The 24,822-nt window shown below is 39.9% G+C and overlaps 1 protein-coding gene across 1 annotated transcript in view; it reads left to right on the top strand.

Annotated features, from left to right (window-relative positions):
• CPED1 (cadherin like and PC-esterase domain containing 1) overlaps positions 1–24,424 on the top strand; it is a 264,193-nt gene extending 239,769 nt beyond the window's left edge. Inside the window, exons 18-22 of the mRNA XM_082692704.1 lie at positions 3,539–3,759; positions 4,016–4,117; positions 4,538–4,625; positions 8,705–8,851; positions 22,482–24,424. Of these exons, the coding sequence (XP_082548830.1) occupies positions 3,539–3,759; positions 4,016–4,117; positions 4,538–4,625; positions 8,705–8,851; positions 22,482–22,703 (780 nt within the window). The 3' untranslated portion in view covers positions 22,704–24,424. The remainder of the gene's footprint in view (positions 1–3,538; positions 3,760–4,015; positions 4,118–4,537; positions 4,626–8,704; positions 8,852–22,481) is intronic.
• Positions 24,425–24,822: the final 398 nt, after the last annotated feature.

Here is a 24,822-nt window from a genome sequence, read left to right as displayed (position 1 = left end):
CAATTGTGTACATGCACTTAAAAGAACTGACCTTTCGAAGTTAGAAATCAGCCTCTTACAAAACTGCTCCCCTACAGAACAGGCCATCTTAAAATCACAATTGCATTTTCATTTTAGTTAGAACTTATCATCTCTCTCTTTCATAGAATAGAAAGGCTCTGGGAGAAAACAATTCTCTAGGAAATATTCCTCCCAGAGTCCTGACCACCAGACTTGAAAAACGCTACCTAGTTATTTGCAATTTAGCACTCGTTTTGCACATGTTGGTGGTGAGGCTTCCTTCTCCCAAACCCCGCAGCTCTTGTTGGTCCCTGGTCAGGGATGGAGAGGCGAGGGCTGGTTCTGACAGTGTTGGTTTGCTCAGGGTGGTGAGCTCTTCCCGGTTCTGCATCCAGAGCTCAGGCTTCACCAGCAGCCTTGTGAGTCCGGGGAATGGGGGGTGAAGGGGTGGGGGGATCTGCAGCAGACTTCGCAGGGCAAGCGCTCTGATGGAGACACTCCCCCATCTTCTCTGACGTTTCCTCTCAACAAGTTGCTGAATTTAAAGTGCTTAGCAATGCACTGCAAAACCCCCTGGATGGCTCCGCACATGCTACGGGCCTTTCCTGTGCCTTCATGCGAGCTCACCTTGGGAGCTTCCTGTGTGCCAGGAACCAGATGGCTGGGACAATCTCACTGATGTTCTCTAAGGCGGTGCTGTTATCCCCCCCCCATCTTACACGTAAGAGGAGGAAACCTTGGAGCAGTCATAATTTATCTAAGATTATCTAGTTAATAAGTAACTGTACCTTAGAATTCTGACACATAACTCTTTTTGCCTCTGACGTTTTTGTGGGCTGCCTCTTTGTAGAACGCCACAAAAAAAAGGGACCAAAATGTTCTTCTCTCAGTAACAAGCAGCTTCTTTGATTTTCCTAAGCCCCTGTATCTCTCCCTGTAGGCCACAGTACAGACCCCCAGTGATCTTACTGACAGCCCAGAGATACCCTAGGAGGGATTGCATCTCCACACCGTGATGAAAAGAACCCATCGGAAAACCTGTAGTGGCAATTTAGTTTTAAAAAGCTGGTCTCAAAGGTCTTTTATCAGTGTTAAGACCTGAAGAGTTCTCCCATCTAACCAAATTCTCAAGTTGAGGTCCTAACACCCAACACCTCAGAATGTGACCATGTTTGCAGGCAGGGCCTTTAAAGAGGTAATGAAGGCGAAATCAGCTCTTATGGGCGGGCCCTAATCCCATGTGACCGGTGTCCTCACACGAAGAGGAGATGAGGACACAGACACACACAGAGGAAAGACCATGTGGAAAACTCAGAGAGAAGGTAGCCATCTACAAGACAAGGAGAGAGGCCCTCAGAAGAAATCAACCACGCAAATACCCTGATTGTGGACTTTTGACCTCCAGAATAGTGAGAAAATGAATTTCTGTTGCATATGCCACCCAGTCTGTGGTACTCTGTCCCGGCAGCCCCAGCAAACTGATCCAAAGGGAGCTGGTAATTACTAGTATCTGAAACGAAGGGCTTTCCAGATTATTCAAAGTTCTCTTTTAAAAATCAAAACTCTAAATCAGAAAAACAAATTGTTATATAGGTTAAATCCAGTAAAAAGAATTTCAAGGGATTTCACAAATTATTTTATTATATCAGATGTTTATTGCCCCAAATGGAACTTGACTAAGAGGATCAGTGACTGGGGCCTTGACACCCTAAATTATTCAGTTTAGCTTGATGGTGCTTCTGATGTTTGATCTGAGGGCAAATCGGAGATGTCTTGGGGATTTCTTCACACAGCTCATTGAATACACTTACCATGGAAAGAATGAAATTTGCAGATTCTTACTCACTTTGCTGTGCATGGACAAATGCAGTAGTCCTGAGAAATGCCAGCAATGGCTGCCGTTAAAATCAGAGAAAAATATGTGCAGGGCTAACAGAAAGAGAAATCCCAACACAGAGAAAACTGAAGAATGAAATAAACCTGTCCAAAGACATTAAAAAGGATTGTCTCGAACAGAAGTCCCTTTGACTTTCAATTCAATAAGTATTTTTGAAATGTATGCATGGTAGTATGGGGGAAATTAGAATTTAGAAATTAACCCTGACTCTGACCTCAAATATTTCTTGACATGAGATGAGAAAAAAAGACACAGACAGGAATAGCCATAATGTCATGTAGTCTTTGATAAAATCTGTAATGGAAATTAAAAATGTAATGAAATCACAGAGGACAGAGAAGGTCATTGGACAAGCTGGGGCACTGGACAAGACCCTCTGGGAGTTACGGTTTTTTCTTTGGGGTCTGAGCTTGTGCAGCGTTTACACAGGTGGGGTTGCCGAGGGAGGAGCTTGCTAGGCAGGCGGATTAGCACAAGGGAAAACAGATGTTGTGGAGTGCAAATCATGTTCAGCAAAAAAGTAGGAGTCTGACCTGCTTACCTGAAGGGAAGCATTGGGAGGACGGGGCCATTGACCCTGCGTTTGGAGTCAAAGGGCCTAGGTTTGAGTCCTGTGTTCCCCATTTACCAGATATATGAACCTTCAATTGCTCCCTGAGCCTTCTGAGCCTCAGATTGCTCCTCTGTGAAATGGAAATAATGACTCAAACCTCACCATTATGATTAAAAAGGAGTGCCCTGTGTGAAGTCTCCACCTAGCAGAGTCTGATATGCAATAAAAATTCTGCAAATATTGGCTCAACCTCAATCACATAGGCTTGACTATACAGAAAAATGGAGACCCAATAAGGTTTTCGAGCATGAAGGTGCAAGCTCCGGAAGTAGGCATTGGGAAATTTATCCCAGTAGTGCTGCGTGTACAGCATGAGTTTGAGGGCAGCCTTTCCCACAGTTTTGGGGTGATAGGAGCCTGAAGCAGAGCTGCTTCATGGGGCAGTGGGAGGGTTTTGAAGGAGGTGATGAGTAAGAGTCTTCCCGGGCAAATGGTGCTGGGGACTGCTCCCTGGGTCATAGTCAGAGATTCAGGGTCCAGCCCTCTGGCTCTTTTCTCAAACAGTGGCATGACTTCTACTGAGCTATCCAGCCTCTGTGAATTCTCGGTTTTCACATCTATGAAATGAAGAGGTGGGAAAAAATATCTAAGTATTCTTACAACACTAAGGTACCTCATGCTTATTTGTTTTTTGTTTTGAGTTTCTTTTTTTTTTTAATGTTATGTTAGTCATCGTACGGTCCCTGATTCAGGCCTATCTGAATCAATAAAATCTGTTCAGCTCATTAGATGGGAAAGCAAACTACCTAAGGGAAGTGGGGAAACCCAAGAGAGCCTAAAGCAAAAAGCTTTAAACATAACTGAGCAGGTCAGTGGCTGTTAAAATTATGAGGAATATGGAAGAGAGGAAAATGAACAGGTTTGGGGGAGAATATGATTCACATCATTTCTAACAGCTGAAAGGGCTTGCTTCCAAAGAATTAGACTTGTGGCTTTAGGACTATTCAACAAATGACTTACTTTGTATTGTCTCTCATACCATGTGTAAACATCAGATCTGAAAGCAAATGTTTTCCTCTAATTCGTAGATTCTTTTCATTGGAGATTCAACCAACAGAGGGATAATGTACTACCTGATCGAAAGACTGAATGAAACCCTGCAGGAATGGCAGAAGGTGCATGGCACGAAATTCTATCACAACATCAACGGTGGGAAGACTTTGATCAGTTACTCCTACTATCCCCAATTCTGGATAAGCCCTTCATTGAGACCAACATTTGAGAACGCGCTCGAACATCTCTTGCAAAGGTACAGTGGAACTATTATGGACGGCACAGTGCTACAATGGACCGACGTTTCGCTGGGGGTCATCATTGCTCCCTGTCTATCAAATGTGCTGAAAAGCTTAAATCCCAAGTAATGTGACTGAAAACAAGTTGGAAAGGACAAGGGGGTCCAGTAATCGGGATGCTAGCTATGACTCAGAGAAACGTGAGGCACTGCTGAGAAAATGCTAACCATCTGTTTCAAGGCAACATGTGTTGTTTTCCTTTCTGGATTTCAGATCGCGTCCCCTGGAGAACACAGGCCAGACGGTGTTGGTTGTTGGTGGTGTTCAGTGGCTCAATTCCAATCACCTAAAGATTATTCACAAGGTTTTGAAGAGGTGAGTTTCTGCAACAAGAATTGTCATTAGCATTTGGAGTTAAAAAGAAAAGTCACCGTTGAGGTGATTAAATTTTATCGAGATTTTTGTGGAAAGGACAGCTTGAAGTTTAGAACTCCGGTTTAAAATGTTTCAAAATACTTTTTGTATCCATCACAAGAGGGCTCTTCAGTATCCACATTTATATTTTCTACAGGTAAAAACACACCCACTGACACATAAAACTCTGTCCACAAAAAAAAAACCAAAAAACAAAAAACAAAAAAAAAACTAAAATATGCCAAATCTATAAAATGAGAATTTAGTCTTATATGCCAATTATCACATCCTAAAAGAAATCCATTGTATTTGTTTATGTAAGCACAAATACCAAGAAATGTAATCAAGGTTTATGACCTCAGAATTCTGATTATTTCTCAGGGAAAATTTACTCAATATCCTTGTGATCATCAAAACTTTGGGAATTGGATTTCATCTCCCAGTGGATGGATTGCATTTCTTGACACAGGTAGGCCCATTCCCTCTAAGCTACATGAACTTTATGGTTCCTGTAAGGATCTTTGTTGGTGTCTGAAAAAGGACCTACAAGGCATTATATAAGAGTCAGCCACCTTCATAAAAATCAAAGGAGATAATGTACTTAAGGATTAGGATTTCAAATCCATTATACTTATTCCTGGAAATAAGGAGACCATGTCCCATTAACACATTATGAATAATGCTTTGAACTCCTAAGACAAGAAAGGGGATGCCATGCTATAAAAAATAAAGAACTGAAGGGTGGATCAGAGAGATTCATCTTTAAGTATCCCTTTACCCCACGAACATTTCATACACCTTAAAAGACTCATGCTGAAACCACAAATGAAATTGTCAGTATCAATGAGTACTTTAGGAAAAGGGTGGCTTTTTTGAAGATGATTTCTGACTGATTGCTTTAAAAAAAAAGTCTTTGAAGTAGTATCATTAGTTTTATCTTTGCTTGGATATTCAGAAAGGGGAAGAGTTAGAGGCCTCTGACCAGTTCTTATAGAAAAGCACTGAACAGAAGTCTAAGAAAAGGAAAGAAAAGCAAAGAAAGGCACTATCTGTAAGTAAGAGAAGCAGCAGCACTTGTTAGAGCAAGGAGAGTTCAGGGCAGGCGGGACTTCGTGGCTTTGTTCAGGGGAGATGGGAAACTGTCCATTTACTGTATACATTGAGTGAGGTGTGTGTGTGTGTGTGTGTGTGTGTGTGTGTGTGTGTGTGTGTGTGTGTGGTGTTGGTCCCTCCTCAAGTTCCCCAGCACAGATGACACGATCCCCTTTCCCTCTAAACCGTCGCCTGCCTCGGTGTCAGATCTCTGATCCAAAAGCAGGAGAACAGATAGAATGTGGCCCAAGTCAGGGATCCAAATTCAGCCTCTCGGAGGTAATGTGGGGAGGGGAAAGTCCCTTAAGATGAGTTGACGTATTTAATATCTGGGGCAGCTGAAGGGTCGGAGTCTGGATTAGACGACAGTTCCTTATTAATGGTTTTGAGTTGAATGTCCTTGAATGTTATTTGAAGGCTACAGTCAAGGTTACAGTTCCTTCAGGACGACTCTGCTTTGAGCCCCCACTTTACCCCTCTCCGGAACTGCAGTGCTTGTGGCTCCTACTTTTATTTAGGTTCCAAACTCAAGATTAGTTCATCACAGCAGACAGCAAACATTTCTGCAGCACTTTCTCTGTGCCAGATCCTGTGTTCAGTCGTATGTCTCCCAGCACGGCTTTGAGGATCCCCATCAATCTTCTCAAACAGAATGAAGACAAAAGGAGAGGAGAAACAGAGGGGAGAGGATAGAACAAAAGAGATAGGGAGACTTGCAAGCAGAGGCAGAAAATAAGGCTGAACTCAATTGTTGCCGGCATGGCCATTCAAGAGCTTGCCTCTGCTGTTCTCTGTAGACTTGCTACCCGTGCGTATGCACACATGTGCACACATGTGTAAACACTCATGCACGCACTGCTACTGAGCTCAATCCTGCTGGGCAAGTTTCAGTTCCTCAAGCACACCATGCTCTCACTCACGTCCGGGTCTTTGAAATCACTGTTCCCTCTGCGTGGAGCCCACTCTCCCACCACCTGTTCGCCTGAACAACTTCCAATGATCCTTCACGTGTTCGTTTACCACGGGCAGACTTAACGGATACACGAGACTGGATTGGCTAGTCCTGCCAGGAGCTCCTGTGATAGAGTCTCACGTCTCTGTTTATGCCGCTCAACAGAGACAATCCTTGGTTGTCTGTCTCCCCTGCTAGACTAATTTCTGGGAGAGCAAGGACCAGGGAGGAAGGAAGGGCTGCATTGCACACTCTGCTACCCCAAATGCAAAACACCATCTTCAGCACATAGACCGTCAAAAAATATCTCATGCAAGAATGAGTGAATGATCCTTCCTAGGGTTTGTCTCCTCCTAGATCGCCCCTTCAAGACTGAGACATTCATTCACCTGGGCGACTGGGGGTGTGGCCCAGCGAGGACTCCCTCCTGACTTTCGGCAGGAATTGCCTTTTGCTGCCCAGGCCTGACTTGCCAGTATAGGGGTACCAAGATTCAGCTCCCTTTCCCTAGTTTGGGCCATCTTGGAGGAACCAGCTCTAGAACTCCCAGTGGGATCCACAAAACCCTCTCATAGAACTACATCACTTCCTTATAGGTGTTGATCCCCAAAACACTCTCCTCTTAGCTCCCTGCAAGCAAATTCCCATCTCAGGAGTCTGTTTCCCAGAGAACCAACCTTTGTCTAGAAAACTCTCTTTAGAACCCTCTTACTGTAAAGTTCCATATACCTTTCATATCTACACAAATTAAAACTGAGAAAATACTTGTAACCGGACAAGAAGTCTACAAACAATATTAAACATCATTGTTCACATGATGGCATCAACCAAATTCACCTATGTTCCTTTCCTCTAGATTTCTTCTTTAGGAATTCTTCTATTCACTACTTTTATTTTGGGGGAAATACTCTTCCTTCGGTATTACCTGAAGATAGGTATGCTAGCACAGTGGAAAAGACAGAAAATTAGACATATTTGTACTGCTGCCTTTTTCTTGCAGTTGGACCAACAAAACAAGTGATTTGCTCTTTCTTTTCTTTTCTTTTTTTTTTTTTTTAATTACTTATTTGACAGAGAGAGAGATAGAGAGAGAGCCCAAGCAGGGGGACTAGAGGAAGATGGAGAAGTAGGCTCGGGAGCCCAATGTGGGACTCGATCCCAGGATCCCAGTCATGACCTGAGCCAAAGGCAGAAGCTTAACCCACTGAGCCACCCAGGCATTCCTGTGATTTTCTTTTTCAACCGGAAAATAAAAAGAATTTTTATCCGTTAGAAAAGGCAAGAGCAGTTTCCTTCCTCAGTCAGTTTGGGTTCTCCATGTCACAGCAGACAGAATTAGCAGAGGAAGGGGATCTATTAGGAAGAATATCCGGGAAGGATATAGGGGAGGGTAGTGAGTAGGCAGAAGGAGTTTCAGGCCCCAGCACCTAAAGCATATCACTCAATCTCGCACCAAATACTTTCGGAGTGTCTGCTCTATCCTGGGCTCTGTTGGGCACGTGGTTGGCTGTTACTGTCTGATAGGAAGAGAGCGCAAGAAGGGTGGATGAGGAGGGAGGAGTCTCAGACTGCAGGTCGGTCTGAGAGCATCCTAGCCACGCTGATGAGAAATCCCAGAGCGAGAGTAGTTAGAGGAGGGGTTGCTCCTCTCCACAGTGGACCTGAATTGGACTTTCGGCCAAGCTCGCTCATGGCTCTGGACATGGTTGGGGAGGGAGGGAAGAATATGATTTGGCAAAGCAGGGGCTGGAGCCGGCACTCAGTTCTGTCGTTCCCTGAAGCCCACCCAAAGCCCATTCCTCTTAAACCTCACTCTGCTCTGGAGCTCCTTCCTGAAGCCTCACTGAACCCGCTGAACCGCCCTCCACCACCCTGCTTAGCGGGTCCCTCCTCCCCAATGGCCCAGAGGCTAGGATCTTTACATCCAGTAAAGGTCTTAGTAAATGTTTGCAAATGTGTTTCTCCAGTTAGAATGCAGCGTCTGAGGAAGCAGGGGCCACGATTTATTTTTCCTTCTATTGTGGTCCCTTAGCACAGAGCTAAGCCCAAAACAGATACTAACTAATACTCAAATGACTAAATGAGTAAGAATCCAAATAGAGGGAGATAGCCTTCATGATGTTCAAATTTTGACTTTTACAGTGAGAATTTTAAATATCTCAATGAACCTTCCCTGGGAAAAAACCCAAGAAGGTTAAAACATAGAAGGAAAAGTTCCAAACCGTGTGTCATTCTAGATATTTATGTGTCGCCGTTTTAGATTCATGTAAACGTTTGCACTTATATTTTGAGTAAAAAACTGAGAAGTCTTTGTTTCAGAAATGCGTGTGAAATTAATTCTTTTTCTTGCAGTGGGACCAATCTGTAAAAACGATGATATTTACATGATTTCTACCTGAATTAGTAAATCGTAAAACAATCCTCTTGATTAAAAAAAAAGAACAAACAAACTCAATCTAACTGAATTTTTTTTTTAATTCCCATTTTCCTCCATTGCACTGCAGAGTGAAGTTCAGAACTTATGGAAGGAAAATGTGATTATTCTGGATGCCGCAAAAACCTATGGCTATGAAGTGGTTGACACATTTACTATAACGATGGGGCGATACAAAGAGTTTTTGCAAGGGACATGCGGGTGCCATTTTCATGAGGTATTTATCCTGGCTCTTTATTTATTGTAGCTTTTGATTTTTTAAAACATCTCTCATTATATCTTTAGTTTTGTTGTCCGTGTTATTTTGTATTAAAAAAACCATGTCGGGGGTTGGGGGGGATCAAATGAGGTATTCAGCATCACTCACTCAAAGCATGTAGCAGTCACAACTGGAGGTGCTACAAAATAAGAAGTTAAAAAAAAAAAAATTTGCTCTTAGGTAGACATTTAAAAACTAGGATCACCAGTCAACACAAGCAGGAGGATGGAAACCTGGAGAGCACCTGCCATTTCGAACAGACCCTGAACCTTCCCATCAGACATTGTGGCCAAAGAAGGTAGCCAGGTCTTTGGTGGAGCTTGAAAATCAAGACAATTTAATGTGTTAGACTCATGAATGACCTTCTTCCATTGGTTGAGCCAATGCATGAAAGAGGTGGAGCTATGTTTTGAGTAGCCCTCAGCACCCCGTGGGGAAAATGATTTGATCTGTAGTCATCAAGTAGTATATAATATTATAATAAGCGAAGCTGATAAGGTGTTAGCAGAGGCAACAGCAGGTTTCTTCCTCGGTCAGTTTGGGTTCTCCAAGACACAGCAGACAGAATTAGCAGAGGAAGGGGGTTTATTAGGAAGAATGTCTGGAAAGGATAAAGGGAAGGGTGCTGAGTAGGCAGCAAGAGTTTCAGGCCCCAGCACCTAAAGCCTGTCACTCAGTCTTACAGCCCTTGTAAACCAGAAGGCAGTCGTTGGGTTGACAAAGGCAATGACAACTAAAGGATTCTTGGATCCCATTTTCCAACCTTAAAATGACTGTCAGATCCATTTTGGTCCTTAGGTTTTTATGGCTACCCAAGAGTTATTGACACTGTATTGGTTCTTCTAAATATTCTGTGTGTGTGTGTGTGTGTGTGTGTGTTTACATGTAATTATGTATGACAAGTGCACCTGCATCTCAGGGAAGCAAGAGCCTGCACCCACAGTGCAGAGCAGGGCATTTTCAGTTTTGATCTAGTAACTTGAACTTGGCCTTGCTGTTGCAGAGAAGCTTCTATGCTGTAGGAGACTGTGTGTCTATTTCTTTCTTCCACCAAAAAAATAAATAAATAAATAAATAAAATACACCCTTTGAGTTTCTATGCTATCTGCAAAAAGTCAAGACTTAGAAACAAGGGCAGGTAGCCTAGAAGAGAAAGAAATGATCTTGCCGCAGAGCCAGTATCAGAGTTGGCTGCAAAAACAGGTCAGAGGTTGCCAAAACCCACATAAAATGGGGACTTTGAAAGACAACATACAGACCAGGGTTTTGCCCCTTTTAGAAAAGGTTTGTTTATTTACTTATTTTTATATAATGTGTCTTCAATTAGTATTTGAGAGGGGAGGGTATCTGTTTTTCTTCTTCATCTTTAGTCACTCTGGAAGCCTAAAAAGGAGAAGTCTTCCAGAGATTCCCAGCATGGCTCCAATTAAAAACAGAAGATGCCCTTCCCACGTGATCGCTTTGCATGTATCTCCTGCTACAGCACTAACCAGTGACACTAGTAGTCATGGAATTCAAGGACTGCAACAAAGACTCTTTGAACCACCACAACTAGAATATTGGCTTCTAAATATTACTAATAAAATCATCTTTAATTTGCATAACCATGATTTAAGCATGTCAGGTGAAATTATGTCACTTATTTGATTTTTTAATTATGTGCAATGATTGTGTATAAATTGTTTTTTAAGCCCTATTTCTAACGTGTGCTGACTTGGCAACTACCTAGGTATCATCGAAATTATCTCAACTGATTCTGAAGCAGTGTTATCCATGTTGAAGTTTTCTTATTTGAGCTAAAATACTTCTGGGAGCATTTGCCTTTCTACCACAGAATGATAAGATCATCTTTCTGAAACTGACTCTCTTCATTACAAAGTCTCTAACCCATTCATCACTTAGGCATAATGGTCACTTAAGTCTTGAACATTATGTACTACTTGTACCTCAGGAAGTTTCTAGTGCCGACACTGATGTTTTATAACCTCTCCAAACCATCACCCAACATCTTAAATCACTGTGAGCTTCCTATAAACAATAAGAAAATCTAAAGGCCCTTACAAAGGATGATTTGATGGTTAATGTACCAAGCCAGGGAAAAGTACATTATTGGTTTCATGCAAACCATATGAAAGGGCAGAAATCTATTAATAATAACCATTTTTGCCTCTGTGCTCATCTTATGAGCTGGCAAAGCAATTTGTCATACAGTAAGACCAAGAATTAAAATCGGCTGTGCTAAAACCATAAGAATTTGAGCCTTGTATCTTCTAGTGTTCAATCAAACTACTCCCACAATAGATTCACACATACCTGAGAAGGATTGCTATAATCATTATAGTAAGATCTTGATGTGTCCTCTTTGATTTGTGGTGGGAATTCCATCATAGACATAACAAACCTACTTCAGTGGGGTTCTTGTCACCAAAGGTCTTGGGGGCAACTTTTTCATCTGTCAAGACACCGAGAGAGAGAATGTGTTGCCACCATGAATCTATAAACACTTTCCCAACTGGCGTGCATCAGTTTTGACTATAATGTTCTTGCTGATTAGAAAAGCAGGTGTTTCTCTTCATGGGCAGAAATGGAATTTTGTTTTCGCAGTGTTTGTGCAGGACAACAAACAGGATCCAGGTAGCTTTTGCCCAAGAGTGGTTTTGGATAGTACCTTTAGTTATGTGGCAAACATCTACTATGAGTAAAACCTGGGAAGGATACAAAAATATTATCAGCTCAGACCTGGCTGCAGGAGGGACAAATCCACAACTGTTGTGTGATTATTAATTAGTCTAATCAGCTGTATAAACCTTACATGAGATCTCTGTTTTCTGGCAGGCATACAGCTTTTGACTCAGTCCAAAGGGAGGGAAAAAAAAATCCCTCTGGCATTACTACCCAACTCTAATAACCCCAAGTTTCCTTTGATTCTGGCACCATGGAAAGAAGAAAGGATTTTCAATTCCTTGTCAGAGATTATTTCCCCTTTATTGTTTGATCTTCATCTTATACTCTTTATTATTTAATTTTAATTAGGTAAACAAAAACTTAGCTGACCTAGAAAAGTTTGCCTTCTATGTGGTGGCTTGAAGTTTTGCCCTTTTTCCTTCAAAGTTTAAAAGTTTGTCATAAACACAAGGAAGAAAAAAGCCTTTAGCATGGCTATTTTTAATAAATTAGTAATGGCAATTTAATTCAACAAATATTTGAGTGTCTATGTGAGCTCTCTACTAACTACTATAAACACAAATGAGTTAGGAGAACATTTTTTAGGGTTCCCTTGAGTATCTCAAATGTAACATATCCCCAACATGCAATTCTGTGTATTGTAGAACGTCAGTTAAAATCAGGGCCTGGGGAAGGTGGGCTAGGGCCAGATCAAGGTAAGAGCTTAGACTTTACCCTATAGGTAAGGAAGAGCCAACGAAAGTTTTACGGAGAAGTGAGATGGTCACATCTTTGTCTCAAATAACATTGAGGGGGGAAGACGGAGACAGAACTGAGTCTGGGAGAGAACTTAGGAGACGTTTTCAGAAGTCATGTGAGAGATGATAAAAGCTTGCCCAAACCAGGACAGAGACTGCAAGCATGAGGGAGAAGGAGACAAACGCAGGCCCTATTTTAAAAGTAAAATCTGTAGATCTTATCTGCAGCATGGGGGTGTAGGAAGAATCAAAGACGACTCCTAACTTGGGTGATGAATTAGAGCTGAACCAGCAACTGAGTCAGAGAATGACTGAGAAGGTACCGGCTCAGGGAAAAGATGATGATTCGGTTTTGAACATGTTGTGTTTGAGATGCCTGTAGGACATCCAGGTGGAGATATCTCACAGGCAGTTGGCTGCACAAGTCTGAAGCTCGAGGGGCAGGGTGCGGCTGGAGATAAAAGGTTGGAAGTCGTCAGAAAACACAACAGTTGCAACAATGAAGATAGATCATCCAGAGAAAGTGAGCAGAGTAAGAGGAGCTGAGGAACTCTTGGAAATGCCAATATTTAAGCAAAGCTTGCAGAAACAGGAGCCTTTGAATTTAGAGAATAAACTGATAGACGAAAACTCTAGTGGAGTGTAGTACCATGGGAAGCCAAAAAGTGAAAATTTGTAGGGAGAGATCAAAACAGCATTACTGCTGTCAAATGTAATGGATAGATTTATTAAGATAAGGATTTTTACATAGTGATTTGGCATTAAGAAGGTCCTTTCTGATCATGCAGGAGTAATTTCAGTAAAATATTGGGGGCATGAATTAAACTACAGTAACTGAAGAGGTATAAGAAATGAGACAAGGAGGGGCGAGCGCCTGGGTGGCTCAGTGGGTTAAAGCCTCTGCCTGCAGCTCAGGTCATGATCCCAGAACCCTGGGATCAAGCCCAGCATCGCATTGGGCTCTCTGCTCAGCAGGGAGCCTGCTTCTTCCTCTCTCTCTGCCTACTTGTGATCTGTGTCTGTCAAATAAATAAATAAATAAATCTTTAAAAAAGGGGGGGGGGGGATGAGAGAAGGAAGCTGGTTAAAGCCTTTCAACAAGTGAAAATAAAAATAAAGGAAAGATACCGGATTCAGAAAAGAAAGTGGTCTGGGAGCAGTTTATAGGAGGAACTACTTCTCATGGTTATAGGCAGAAAGGGAATAATCCATACTTAGGGATACATAAGAGGAAGGTTCTTGGTAATGTGGGCGAGGATCTGGTCAAGGACACTGTACATCGTGGGAGGGTGCTGATAAATGAATGAGGTTGGCTGCAATTTCCTTCTTCTCTATCATTTACTTGCCCTGGACTTCTGCAATATTTCCATCTTGGAAGCTTCACTTTCAATTTCTCAAATTCATCCTTGACTTCCCCACCAGGATGTTTCTGTGGTTCCAATCCAATGTTGTCATTTAACACCTTTCAATGGCCTTATCACTAAAGAGGAGTCACAGGAGTTTCACTGCCTACCATTCCTAAACCCCTTTTGGGGGAAAGTGATCCTAGACAATTTTTTTTTTCCCCAGTGCTCAGTCTATTGTCTCCAAGAATTCTAGCTTTTTCTGCCAGGTGATTAGATTACAGATCAGTGCCTGCTGAGAATGAATTCAGATGAGATGTTGATCCGTAAGTATCTCATGGGGTTTTTTTTTTTTTTTTGCAATAAACCCTCATTTCGGGGGATTTACTACCAAAGCTTTAAGAGTCAAGCTAAGATGGACTCTGAACTGCCTTGATTAACATTCCCTACTCTATGTTTTGATGTTCTAGCCTAGTGAAAACAGGATCTGTGGTTTGGGAAACTCTGTACACCCCTCTACTGTAAAGATTCTCAAATAATATTAGTATTTTAAATGATCCAAAAAGCTCTTACAGCAAAGAAACTATTTAGCTCCACTTGACCCAGTTTTTCTCAAACATTTTGACCACAGAACCACTTTCCTTTTATTCATAACAACTATTAACACCTCACTAAACACACTTTGGAAAAACTAGCATAGAGGATGAGGTCAAAAATCATGTGGGGAGTACAGATTAAATGTGGCAGAATGACCACAAGCATTTATCTTCTCTTCCACTTGCAACTCCACCAAAAGACCTTAAAGACAATAAGCTATTCACCACCATTCCCCACTAAGACAGAATAAGAAGAAATAACTCATAATGGCAAGAAATCTGAATTCATTCTAAGAAGTTTAACTTAGCCTGCAAAGGAAGTTACAATGTAAAATGTGAGAGAGGAGAATCTCCAACTAGAGGCGAAACACACTTGCCCACAGATCCTCTGAATGGTCCAGGCCTGAAGTGGGGAGAGGGAAGTAGGGGCAGAAGAAGGCGGAGCTGAGACACAGGTCGGAAAGTCTGTATGCAAAATTGGTGGACCCCTTACCCCACCACATGCAGTCAAGAACCTACATCCATAGATACGATTTCTGTTAAAATTGAACATCAGAGATGGACTCAGAAACACAGGTACAGAAAAGAACAAGTTAATCTAGAGGCTGAAATCAGAAAAATGAAAGGGAAAGAGTTGGCCCTGAAGGACGGAGCTCCGATACTTTCTCCCCAGACCCTGTGGAATACCAGTAGACCAGCAGAAGGGCATAGATGGGCACGTACCACCTTGGACAAGGGGTAGAGGGTTCCTCTGACAAGAAATTGAGTGGCCCAGTGGAGGCTCCCCTTTCAAAGGCCCCAGTAGTGCTGAGCGAATCTCTATAGTGAAGCCAGCAGTTGGAATGTTGGTCCACACAAATTGTTTCTAAGTGACATTTTGGTACCATATGCTTAAATAAAACCAGAGAGACCGATGGAAAGAGATACTTGTGAGTGAAGGTCAAAATAGATTCCAAGACCCAAAAAGTACATGGAACTACAGCAGGGTAGGAACTTAGCTTGTAATCCATTGAACAAATGAAGGTCATTCAAATAATATCAAGAATTCAGTGACATGACTATCCAACCACTTAGAAAACAGAGTTTGAAACAGGACTTCGTCTCTGGAGAACTCCCGAGGAGTACAAGAGGGAACCACAGTTTCACTGGCTATGGTAAACTACTGGTCTCTGGCTCCTTCTAATCAGTCTCTCCACCTCAGAGCAGAATTCATCCCCAGAGCTGGAAACGGAGGCCTGTCTGAGGGGCAGAAGTTAAAAAGGCTCAGCTGTCAGAGTAGGAAGCCCTGGAGATTGGGAGGTAGGGGGAAAGATGGAGACATTGCAAATCTGGAAACACCAAAAGCAAAAAACAATTCCTCATTCCTAAAGAAAACTTTAGTCTTGCCTTCTAATCCTCAGCATCTTAGACCCATTCAGAAATTGGACTCCCTTCAATCAAAACATAGCTTATTTCATGTGGCCATGATTAAATATTAGGGGGGGGTAGATGAAAAAAAATCATTATTATCTGTAAAAAATTGCATGATTTCCTGAAATGGAACTATGAATTATAAGGACTGGCTTCTAGCTGTTGTTTGTTGCTTTATTTTTATTCCGTTTCTGTGAATTCTTGGGCTACTTTTTCAGCTGGTTGTAAATTTGGTGACTGGATCTTGGATTGAATGTCATGTCTGCAGAATGACTATACCAAATAAAAAGTACTTCAATCGTATGCATTTATCTTAAAAGACCACACGAGCACATTTTGGTCAATGTCAGGTTTTCCAGCCTTGGAAAGCCACTACTCCCGTTCCTCTTCCTAGCCCATCCATGTCCATGGAACACGTTTATAATCAGAACATCCCCCTTAATCCAGGCTAGAGAGATTTTGGAACACTTGACCCACGGAAAATTGTTTTCTATTTTGTTCTGTGGATCTGGAACCACATCAGAAGTTCCTTGGGTGTTACTCAGGTTAAGATCGGTTTTAGGAAAGGTATTTGCTTCTAATATGCCTGACACGTTTCCAATTCACCAAGCTCTCCCTTTTTGTACTGACTTTTTGAAAATTCAAAGTTATTTTAGATGCAACTGTTAATTGACATGGTAATATACTCATTCTGATTAATATTTATGTGAAATCAATTTTGAGTGTTAAAGTTACATGCATTTAATAGTAAAAGTCGCAATGTGGGTTTTACTGCGTAATTTATTAATAGATTTTCATTTGTTTGGCTAGTCCTACAATAGGCAGAGGACAAAGCCAGTCAAGTTGAACTGTAACCATTTGTATGCCTTCTAAAATATTTGTGTGCCCAAGTCTTTAATTATGTGGAGATGTAGAAAGATCTACAATCATAAGCTAGGAGGTCTCTTAGCATATAGGAAACCTATGAAAAAGTAAAAGTTACTTCTGCATGTCCAAGCACAGAATTTTAAATTCTTGTTACACTGAGTCACAGAAAAATGTGGTCATTTCCATATTCTATAATATGTTATCATGACAGCACTTGATTCCAGCACCAAAATTTCTCCTTTCTATGTTTCTATAGTTAATATATTAAAACTATGTTGTTGTTTTGAAACAGTGTAATCTTCACTTGAAAGTCTATGTCTACATGTTACTTCATCTAAATGTGAACACTGCCAGAGGAAAATAACTTTTGTTACTACACTTTTACTTGTGATTATAGAGCAATGCTGATCTGACCAGGTGATCACACTTCACAAAGACCAATTTTCCTTCACTCTCATTTCCTCATTTTAAATATAATTTGACAGATAAACTCACAAAAAGAAAATAAACAGCAACACATACACACAAAGCTAGAGACAAAGAATTACTTTGGATCATTTGACAGTGTCAAAATAATTGCCATTTAACATTTGTGTTTGGAATAATGTCAACATGCAGCCAATCACATATATATGCATCACTTACCTGTGTATGATAGTTCCTTATCCCTCTGGATAGATATGTCTCTTTCTCAGTGCTTGAGTTATAGGCACCCAAGTTTAAAGAAGCATCAAACAGAAGCTGTCTCTTTTTGAAGTGACCACCATACAGAAGCATTTAGGGTCTTGTCTTCGGTTTAAGGCCTAACTCTTTCACTGGTGTTTTCCAATAGCTCACTTTTATTGTCTATTATTATTATTACTATTGTGCCCCCGGAGGTAACCTAACATTTGTATTGCTAACATCTCTCTTTCAAAGCCACATTCCACTTGACACTTTATTTGGATTTTAAGAATCCCAAATGGTCCTCTGATTTTTGGGAAGGACCCAAATGAGCACATTTCCACACAAGAGATCAAAGGAAAGAAGCAATTAGCTCTTCATTGTACAGGTATCAAACATCTTTCACTTGCATAACATTTCCAAGCCTAAAAACTGTACCTAAGTTCTTTTCCTTCACTTTAGAATCCGTAAGAGTAGGTAAAATACAGTAATATTTTGAAACTTGGAGATAGTAGTTTGACAGCAATGCTGCATACTGAATTTAACAAATAAGCTCAAGGAAATAAAGCTCTGTGAACAGATGAGCATACCCACCATAAATTAGTCCTAAGTAATGTACGAAGGAACTATTCATTACATGGAAACAACATGGTGCCTGACCTTGGGGAGTGAGTCTCAGACAATGTCTTTGAAGTCATTTCATTCTTGTTCTTACTTCAAGTATCTTAGACATGTGTCTTTATATAGCCCCCTTGAGGGGAGGGACCATGTCTGAATTACTCCATGTGTTTCCTTGCAGAGAGCTCTGAAGATTGAAAGTTGGATACAATGTAGAAAAAAATAAATCATTAAGTCATCAATAATCCATTTTAATTTTATAAGATATGGCATCATTTTGTTCCTCTTCTGCTGTTTTTCTATTGTGAAAGGATTAGACAAACTCTTGCTAACTGTAAAAATATAAAAATAATTATATACAATAAAAACAAAAACTTCCTGCCTTTAGGGGCACCTACATGGCTCGGTCAGTGGAGCAGGAGACTCTTGATCTCAGAGTCGTGGGTTCAAGCCTCACATTAGGTGTAAAGAATACTTAAAAATAAAATCTTAAAAAATAATTCCTGGGGTCCCTGGGTTACTCAGTTGGTTAAGCATCCAACTCTTGATTTCAGCTCAGGTCATGATCTCAGAGTTGTGAGATCAAGCTCTGTGTAGGGCTCCAGGCGGGGTATGGAGCCTACTCAAGATTCTCTCTCTCCCTCTCCCTCTGCCCCCTTCCCACCCTCACACATATGTGTGTTTGCTCTCTCTCTCTCTCTCTCTCTCTCTCTCTCAAAAAAGAGAGAGAAAATTCCCATCTTTTGATCATATACACCCATTAAGTCTTACTTCTTTCCCCACTGGAGATTCTATTAGCAGTTTGGTACATATCTCCATTTTAAACATACACTCTGGATTTTAATTCCAAGTCATTAAAACTCTTAGGCTGTCAAATTTATGGTCACTAGATTTATGTAACACTGGGCTTTATTTAGAACTACCTTACTGTTCCATAAACATTTTTAGGAAAGAATAGCAGTTTATGAAATGCACTTTAATGTAGTACGAACATTCCTATTTTTTCTATCACAGTATTGAATTCTGCTTATACTTGGCTTATGCAACCAATAAATTGGATCTATGGTAGGCTGATGGTAGACTCAATTAAAATCGATGAGTGAACATCTGGAATTGAAAAATCCCACATCATCACTGCTTCCCCCCCCCTTCCCAAATGGTCTTGGTTATTTTCTTACATTTATTCTTCAAGATGTGCTTTAGGATTTCCTTGTCATGCCCCCCAAATACTGCTGTGATTACAGTTGGAATAGCATTTTCATTAATCTGGGAGGATTTGACCTGGTGTGTCTTTCCATTTGTTAATATTTTCCTTTTATTAAACTTTGTGTTTTCTGCACCTGCACAATAGCTGAACTGAATGAAATTGTTTTCTTTGTAATGGGATCTTTTCTCCAATATATTTCTTATTAATTATTGATAGAATATAGAAATGCTATATGATTTGTAAATATTAACTTTATAATATCTCATTATTTTTTGGTAGCTTCCTTTGGGGTTTCAAGGTGAACAATCATATAGTTATAAATAATTCTTGGGTAATTTCCTATAACAAAATGTTTCATAATGCTAAAGCTTGCATTACTGAAATAAATTCTGTGTGCTGTTGGTATAGCGCAAAATACTGCTGGATTTTTTTTAAAGGCTCTGGATTCCATTTACAGTAACATTTGGGAGGACTTGTCACATCTCTATTTTGACAAATCAAAATTGAAGTAATTCTTTCTCTGTAGGTTTGTCACTTTTCAGGGGTCAGTGTCAGGGTAATACTGGCTTAGCTAAGCCAGTATTAGGACACTTAGTATCTTTGATTATTTCCTGCAAAATAGCTTTCAAAGGAAACTAACTGAATTAAGTGTTGTTGGGCCAAGCCCCGAGATAGACGTGTAGAAATCAATCTTCAATAGCATTCGCCAGCACCGGCATTATGAGAGGCATTAGTCTGGCCCTCAGAAGCAGGAGGAGACCCCTAGCATCCCATCTCCCTTTCTCAGAGACCACCTGAGTGGTTTAAAAATAGAAATACATCATTGGGGCGCCTAGGCGGCTCTGGATTAAAGCCTCTGCTTTCCGCTTGGGTCATGATCTTAGGGTCCTGGGATCGAGTCCCGCATCTAGCTCTCTGCTCAGCGGGGAGCCTGTTTCCCTTCCTCTCTTTCTCTCTCTACCTGCCTCTCTGCCTACTTGTGACCTCTGTCAAATAAATAAAATCTTTTAAAAAAATAGAAATACATTATTAACCTTCCCATGTGATCGGGCAAAATATTGACACGACTCTTGAGTAGACGCTATAAGTTTCAGCAAATACAGTGGAAATACATATTTTTGTATTATCTCTTTTATAAATCACATTTGAGATTGCTATAAGCATCTACACTAGCATTATCCAACATGTGTGCTGCAGCATTAATTGCAACATGAAACACTGAAATAATTTTTAAAGAACTGTATAACCTTTTGCAATGGGATGTATTTTTATCTATTTTGCATTTAATTAGCATGCTGATCATCTGGCAATTGCAAAAACCACACCTGAAGATAAAATTATATAAACAAAAGTAACCTTATTTTGGCTTCAGAACGCTGAAATAATATTTTCTCAGGGTTGAATGTAATATTTATGCTTAAGTGTTTCCTTAAATAAACTTCCTTAAAAATGTTCACTAATCTTGCTATCGTTGAATACACACCTCCTCCGAAATGGACAGAACCTTCAGAAAAACATTGGTGCACCTCCCACCCGATCATATTTAAAGTTGTAGGATAACCAAACAGGGGTGCAAAGAGCTGCACGTTAATAGCAACTTACAACCTTGGGACCTGGAATATTAATCAGTGGTTAACTGCAAACTGAGCTCTGATTTCCCATCCATTGGGATTCCTTACCGCAACCCACTGATTTCACTGGTCTTAAGAGTCACTTCATCTGAGGGCCTGATCATAAAAAACTAAATGTCCCCTAGCCACAGGAAAACAATTCGTTTCTTTGGGGTTAGCAGGGTATAATTGGTTTTCAAATGCATTGCCATTACATTTTTTCTTCAAAATGGGAATAGCTTCAACGTTTTTATGATTATAAAGGAATGCACATTTGTCGTAGTCAAATAAAAAAGGCAAGGCCAGAAGTTACAAAGAATACGTTTTAAATCACCTATAATTCCTCTACCCAAAGATCACTACAGTTAACATTTTGGTTTAGATGTTTACAGAATTTCTACTCAAATAAATCTTCTAAAAGGGTTCATGCTCGCTTGCACATAATAACTAAAAATACTCATCTTCAAAATAAATTGCTCATGTTTGCTTAAATATTCTGTATTTTTTTAGCTGTTTTCATTTTATTCTCTTATATGGAATTAAAAAAATATGGCTCTACATCATCATAATCATCATATAGCACTTAAAGGAATTTTAAAAATCCATGAAAGCTAGTGTTGCCTTAACGGGTTGATGACTAATATGTGGTTTATGTGTCAGTACTGACCAAAAATAATGCCTTGCAATTGTATTAAAAATTAATAATTAATAAATTGAATTAATGATTTGTTATTCATTTGTGAACACACCTCAAACCTCTTTGCCAGTATTTTCTCTCCTCCCTACCTCCCGACCCTCCCCACAACCTCTGTTTTGATCCCTTTCTGATTCCCTCTGACTGTTGGTATTAACAACCTGAGTCACATTAACCCAATGTTAAAACTGGCAATTATACTACTTCGGAAACTAATAATGCATTATGTATTAATTAATTGAATTTAAATAAAATTATAGGATAGCACCAGGGCAATTTTTTGTAGACCATACAAATGGACTATAAATATGGCCTCTGTGTGTGTGTGTGTATGTGTGTGTGTGTGTTGATATGCATAAAATATCTGTAAATGGAATCACAAAAAAATTAGTATATGTTGTTTCTGGGAAGTCAGCTGAGAGATTGGGTGTGGGGAGACAGAGCTGGGGAGGAAATTTTTCTTATATGTCCTCTTATGCTTTATAAATGCTTAATAATTCTGCCTATTCAAAAAAGTTTAACATAAAATTTACATATGTACCAACATATATAAATTTTCTAGCTTACTAGGGCATGGTCTATTTCTACAGATTCCTTACTAACTTACTAACTTACAAAGCGCCCAGAAAAAGGAAACCACTAATTGTAAGTGTCAGCTTATGGCTGTGCAATGGATAGTATTTTTCTTCTCTCTGCAAATAGTTTTAATTTCCATTCTGTAAAAGGGTGCCATGGCAGGTTTGGAGGACCACGTTTGAATCAGTGACCCAGCAAAGGTCCATCAGCGTCTTTTCTATGTGTTAGTATCCAGCTTAAGTACACATACACAGACACACACAGACACATGCACAACAACAGTGTGGTAGAGAAACCATCAAAAATTATTCCTCAGCTGCATTGGGGCCAGCTGCCCTGAGGTAAGTAAAATGGCAGAAATTCTAATTCCAACGTTAGTTTTTTTTATTTTGGCTTTTTGGCTTTGGGGGGTTTTTTTTGGAAAGATAAGTTCCTCTGGCTCTTGGTTATATAGATCATATGTATATCCTTTAGGTAACGTCCACGTGATACAGAGGCTACCGAATTTGTGAGTTAATTATACTACTCGATGCAGAGCTTGAATGTCCTTGATTGTAACTATTTTTTGCTCTTTATTTGCAGGTAGTGAAATCAAAGCTATCCAAAGAATATCACTTTATTAAAATGAAACAATCAAGTAATCACATTGTGGGGAAATATTTCAGCAATCAGAGCAAACTACGACGACGACGACAAGACTCTGTAACAAATTTTCAGTCCCCCTATCATGTCAGAGGTCCAATTAATCAGGTTTGCTCTGAAATCCTTCTCAGCAGGATGTGCGTGAGTAAAAGAACTGTGTAGACTCCCTGCAGGAGGCCTGAACTTGGAATTGGGGGCACGCCCCTCACTCACCTGGGCGGTGGTCTAAGAACCAAAGCCTGTATGTCACGTGTATTTGGACCGACCACACACCCAGGAACCCAGGCACACACATACACATCAACGCACGCGTGGCTAAAAAAAGTAATAATAACACTTTTTCCCTACAGCTTTGTAAGGTTGAGGTGTGCACTTGAAAATCATGTGTCTTCAAGGGGAAAGCTAGAGCTAGAGAAAGGTGACTTGAAGTACAGTCAGGAATTAGAACCACTGTGGGCTAGGTATTGCATCGTGATAATAGGGAGAAATAGAGACACTTGAATGACGTGGACAAAAAAGATAAAGCTCTTGAGATCGCATTATCTTCTCTCTTGGTACATTTATACTGAAAAGGAGAAAAAAGCAGTTACATTCCACTTGCAAGTAGGGATTGTGTTTGTGTCCTCTACCAGGAGAAAATGTGATCTTTAAGATGGCTTAGGCTTTGTGAATCTAATGTTTATGAAAAACATGTCTCCCTATACTTCTTAAATTTTACAACCGAAAGGAAAAGAACAGGGATGCTCCACGAGGAATTCGAAAAGATTCTATGAGAGATAGGAAATGTAATATTTTACAATTAAAACACCAATGCATTTAACTTTGCACTCTTTGTCCTTTTCATAAACATTCCCTCCTACCCTGTCTGTGAACTTGGATGGGTAACTGCAGTCTAAGTTGATTAAATATGCAGTTTTAAAGTGTATTATTTGATTATGTTTTACTGACGATATCCGTTAAGAAAGCTTTTGTTGGCTGTTAGAATCCTGGGTAATTTAAGATTACATTTTATGCAAATATTTTCAAAGGATTGGCCATTTGCAAGTGCAGAGGAGTTTATTTTCATACAGCATTTGTATGTGCCCACAAACATTATGTCACTGGTAACTATATTTTGATTTACCTAATACAAATTTAGAGTAAGCATAAAATTATTTTTTCATTAAAACTGTGGCATACATACACAACATGTCCAGTTCTAGTATTGAGAACTTTCTCTTCTATATGTTAATTTCAAAATAGTGAATTTCCTCATTTTTCAAGCTCTTTGTTGAGAGCTATCCCACAGTTAAAATTGGCTTTTAAAGGATTGTTTTTCTTTTGGGGGAAAAATAAAACTGAGAGGGTTATTCAATTCATGTTACAAATACCTCAATTTCATTACCATACCCCAAAAAGACTATTTTGATCTATCAGTTCCTTTGTATGAATACCCACCTCTTTAAATACTCTATTTTTATATATATTTTTATATGGAAGTAAACGTGAATTTATATTTAACTGTCTTAAATTATATTTAAACACAGCTATCACTTGATATAAACATATCTGCCTTTGACAGATGATAGATTTTTCTTTAATGGTACAGAATTACCCTTTAAAATGAAAGATTTTTCGAGTACCTGCACCTATAGTAAGTTAGGTTTTTTATTTTTTTTAATGATATAAAATGTTGCCAATTCATGCAGCCTCTCCATCGTATTTTAATGTATTACATGCTCTATAACAGGATTATAGTGTAGATGTTTCTTGTAATTTACTGTCAACTGAACTATAATAACTGTCCGACTGAGGTTAGTCTGGCATTTACCTCTTCACTGTTGAAATAATAGATTTTAGAAACAAGTGTAATAAAACTATTAATAAATGTCTTGCTGGTGATAGTCTGTGTTCAGAGAGTATCTTTCACTTTCCTTTTTACTGGAGGTATATCACCATACAGGGTCTACTTGGCAGACATGTCATTATACAGATTCAACTATTTGAGTGTGGTTTAATAGGATGACTGTCTAGTTTTTTTCAATCCTGACGTCCTCCGCATTTTGATCAGATGAACACCCTGCTGTACAATGACCAAAACTTTTGAACACAGTGCCGTGAAGAACTATTTTTTTTTTCTTTTTAAAAATAAGGTACTGAAATGTTAGGAATAGTTGTAGTTACTCCTTAATTGAAAAAACACATTTTATTTTATGTTGGGGAGGTAGGGGTGTGTGTGTGTGTGTGTGTGTGTGTGTGTACTTGTATGTGCTTAGCAAGTTCATAAATTGAGTGGGGAAAA

Source organism: Mustela nivalis (genome assembly GCF_964662115.1).
Source record: "Mustela nivalis genome assembly, chromosome: 12".
NCBI lineage: Eukaryota > Metazoa > Chordata > Mammalia > Carnivora > Mustelidae > Mustela > Mustela nivalis.
Note: the sequence above shows the minus strand (reverse complement) of the source record. Positions and strands in the feature narration are given on the sequence as shown.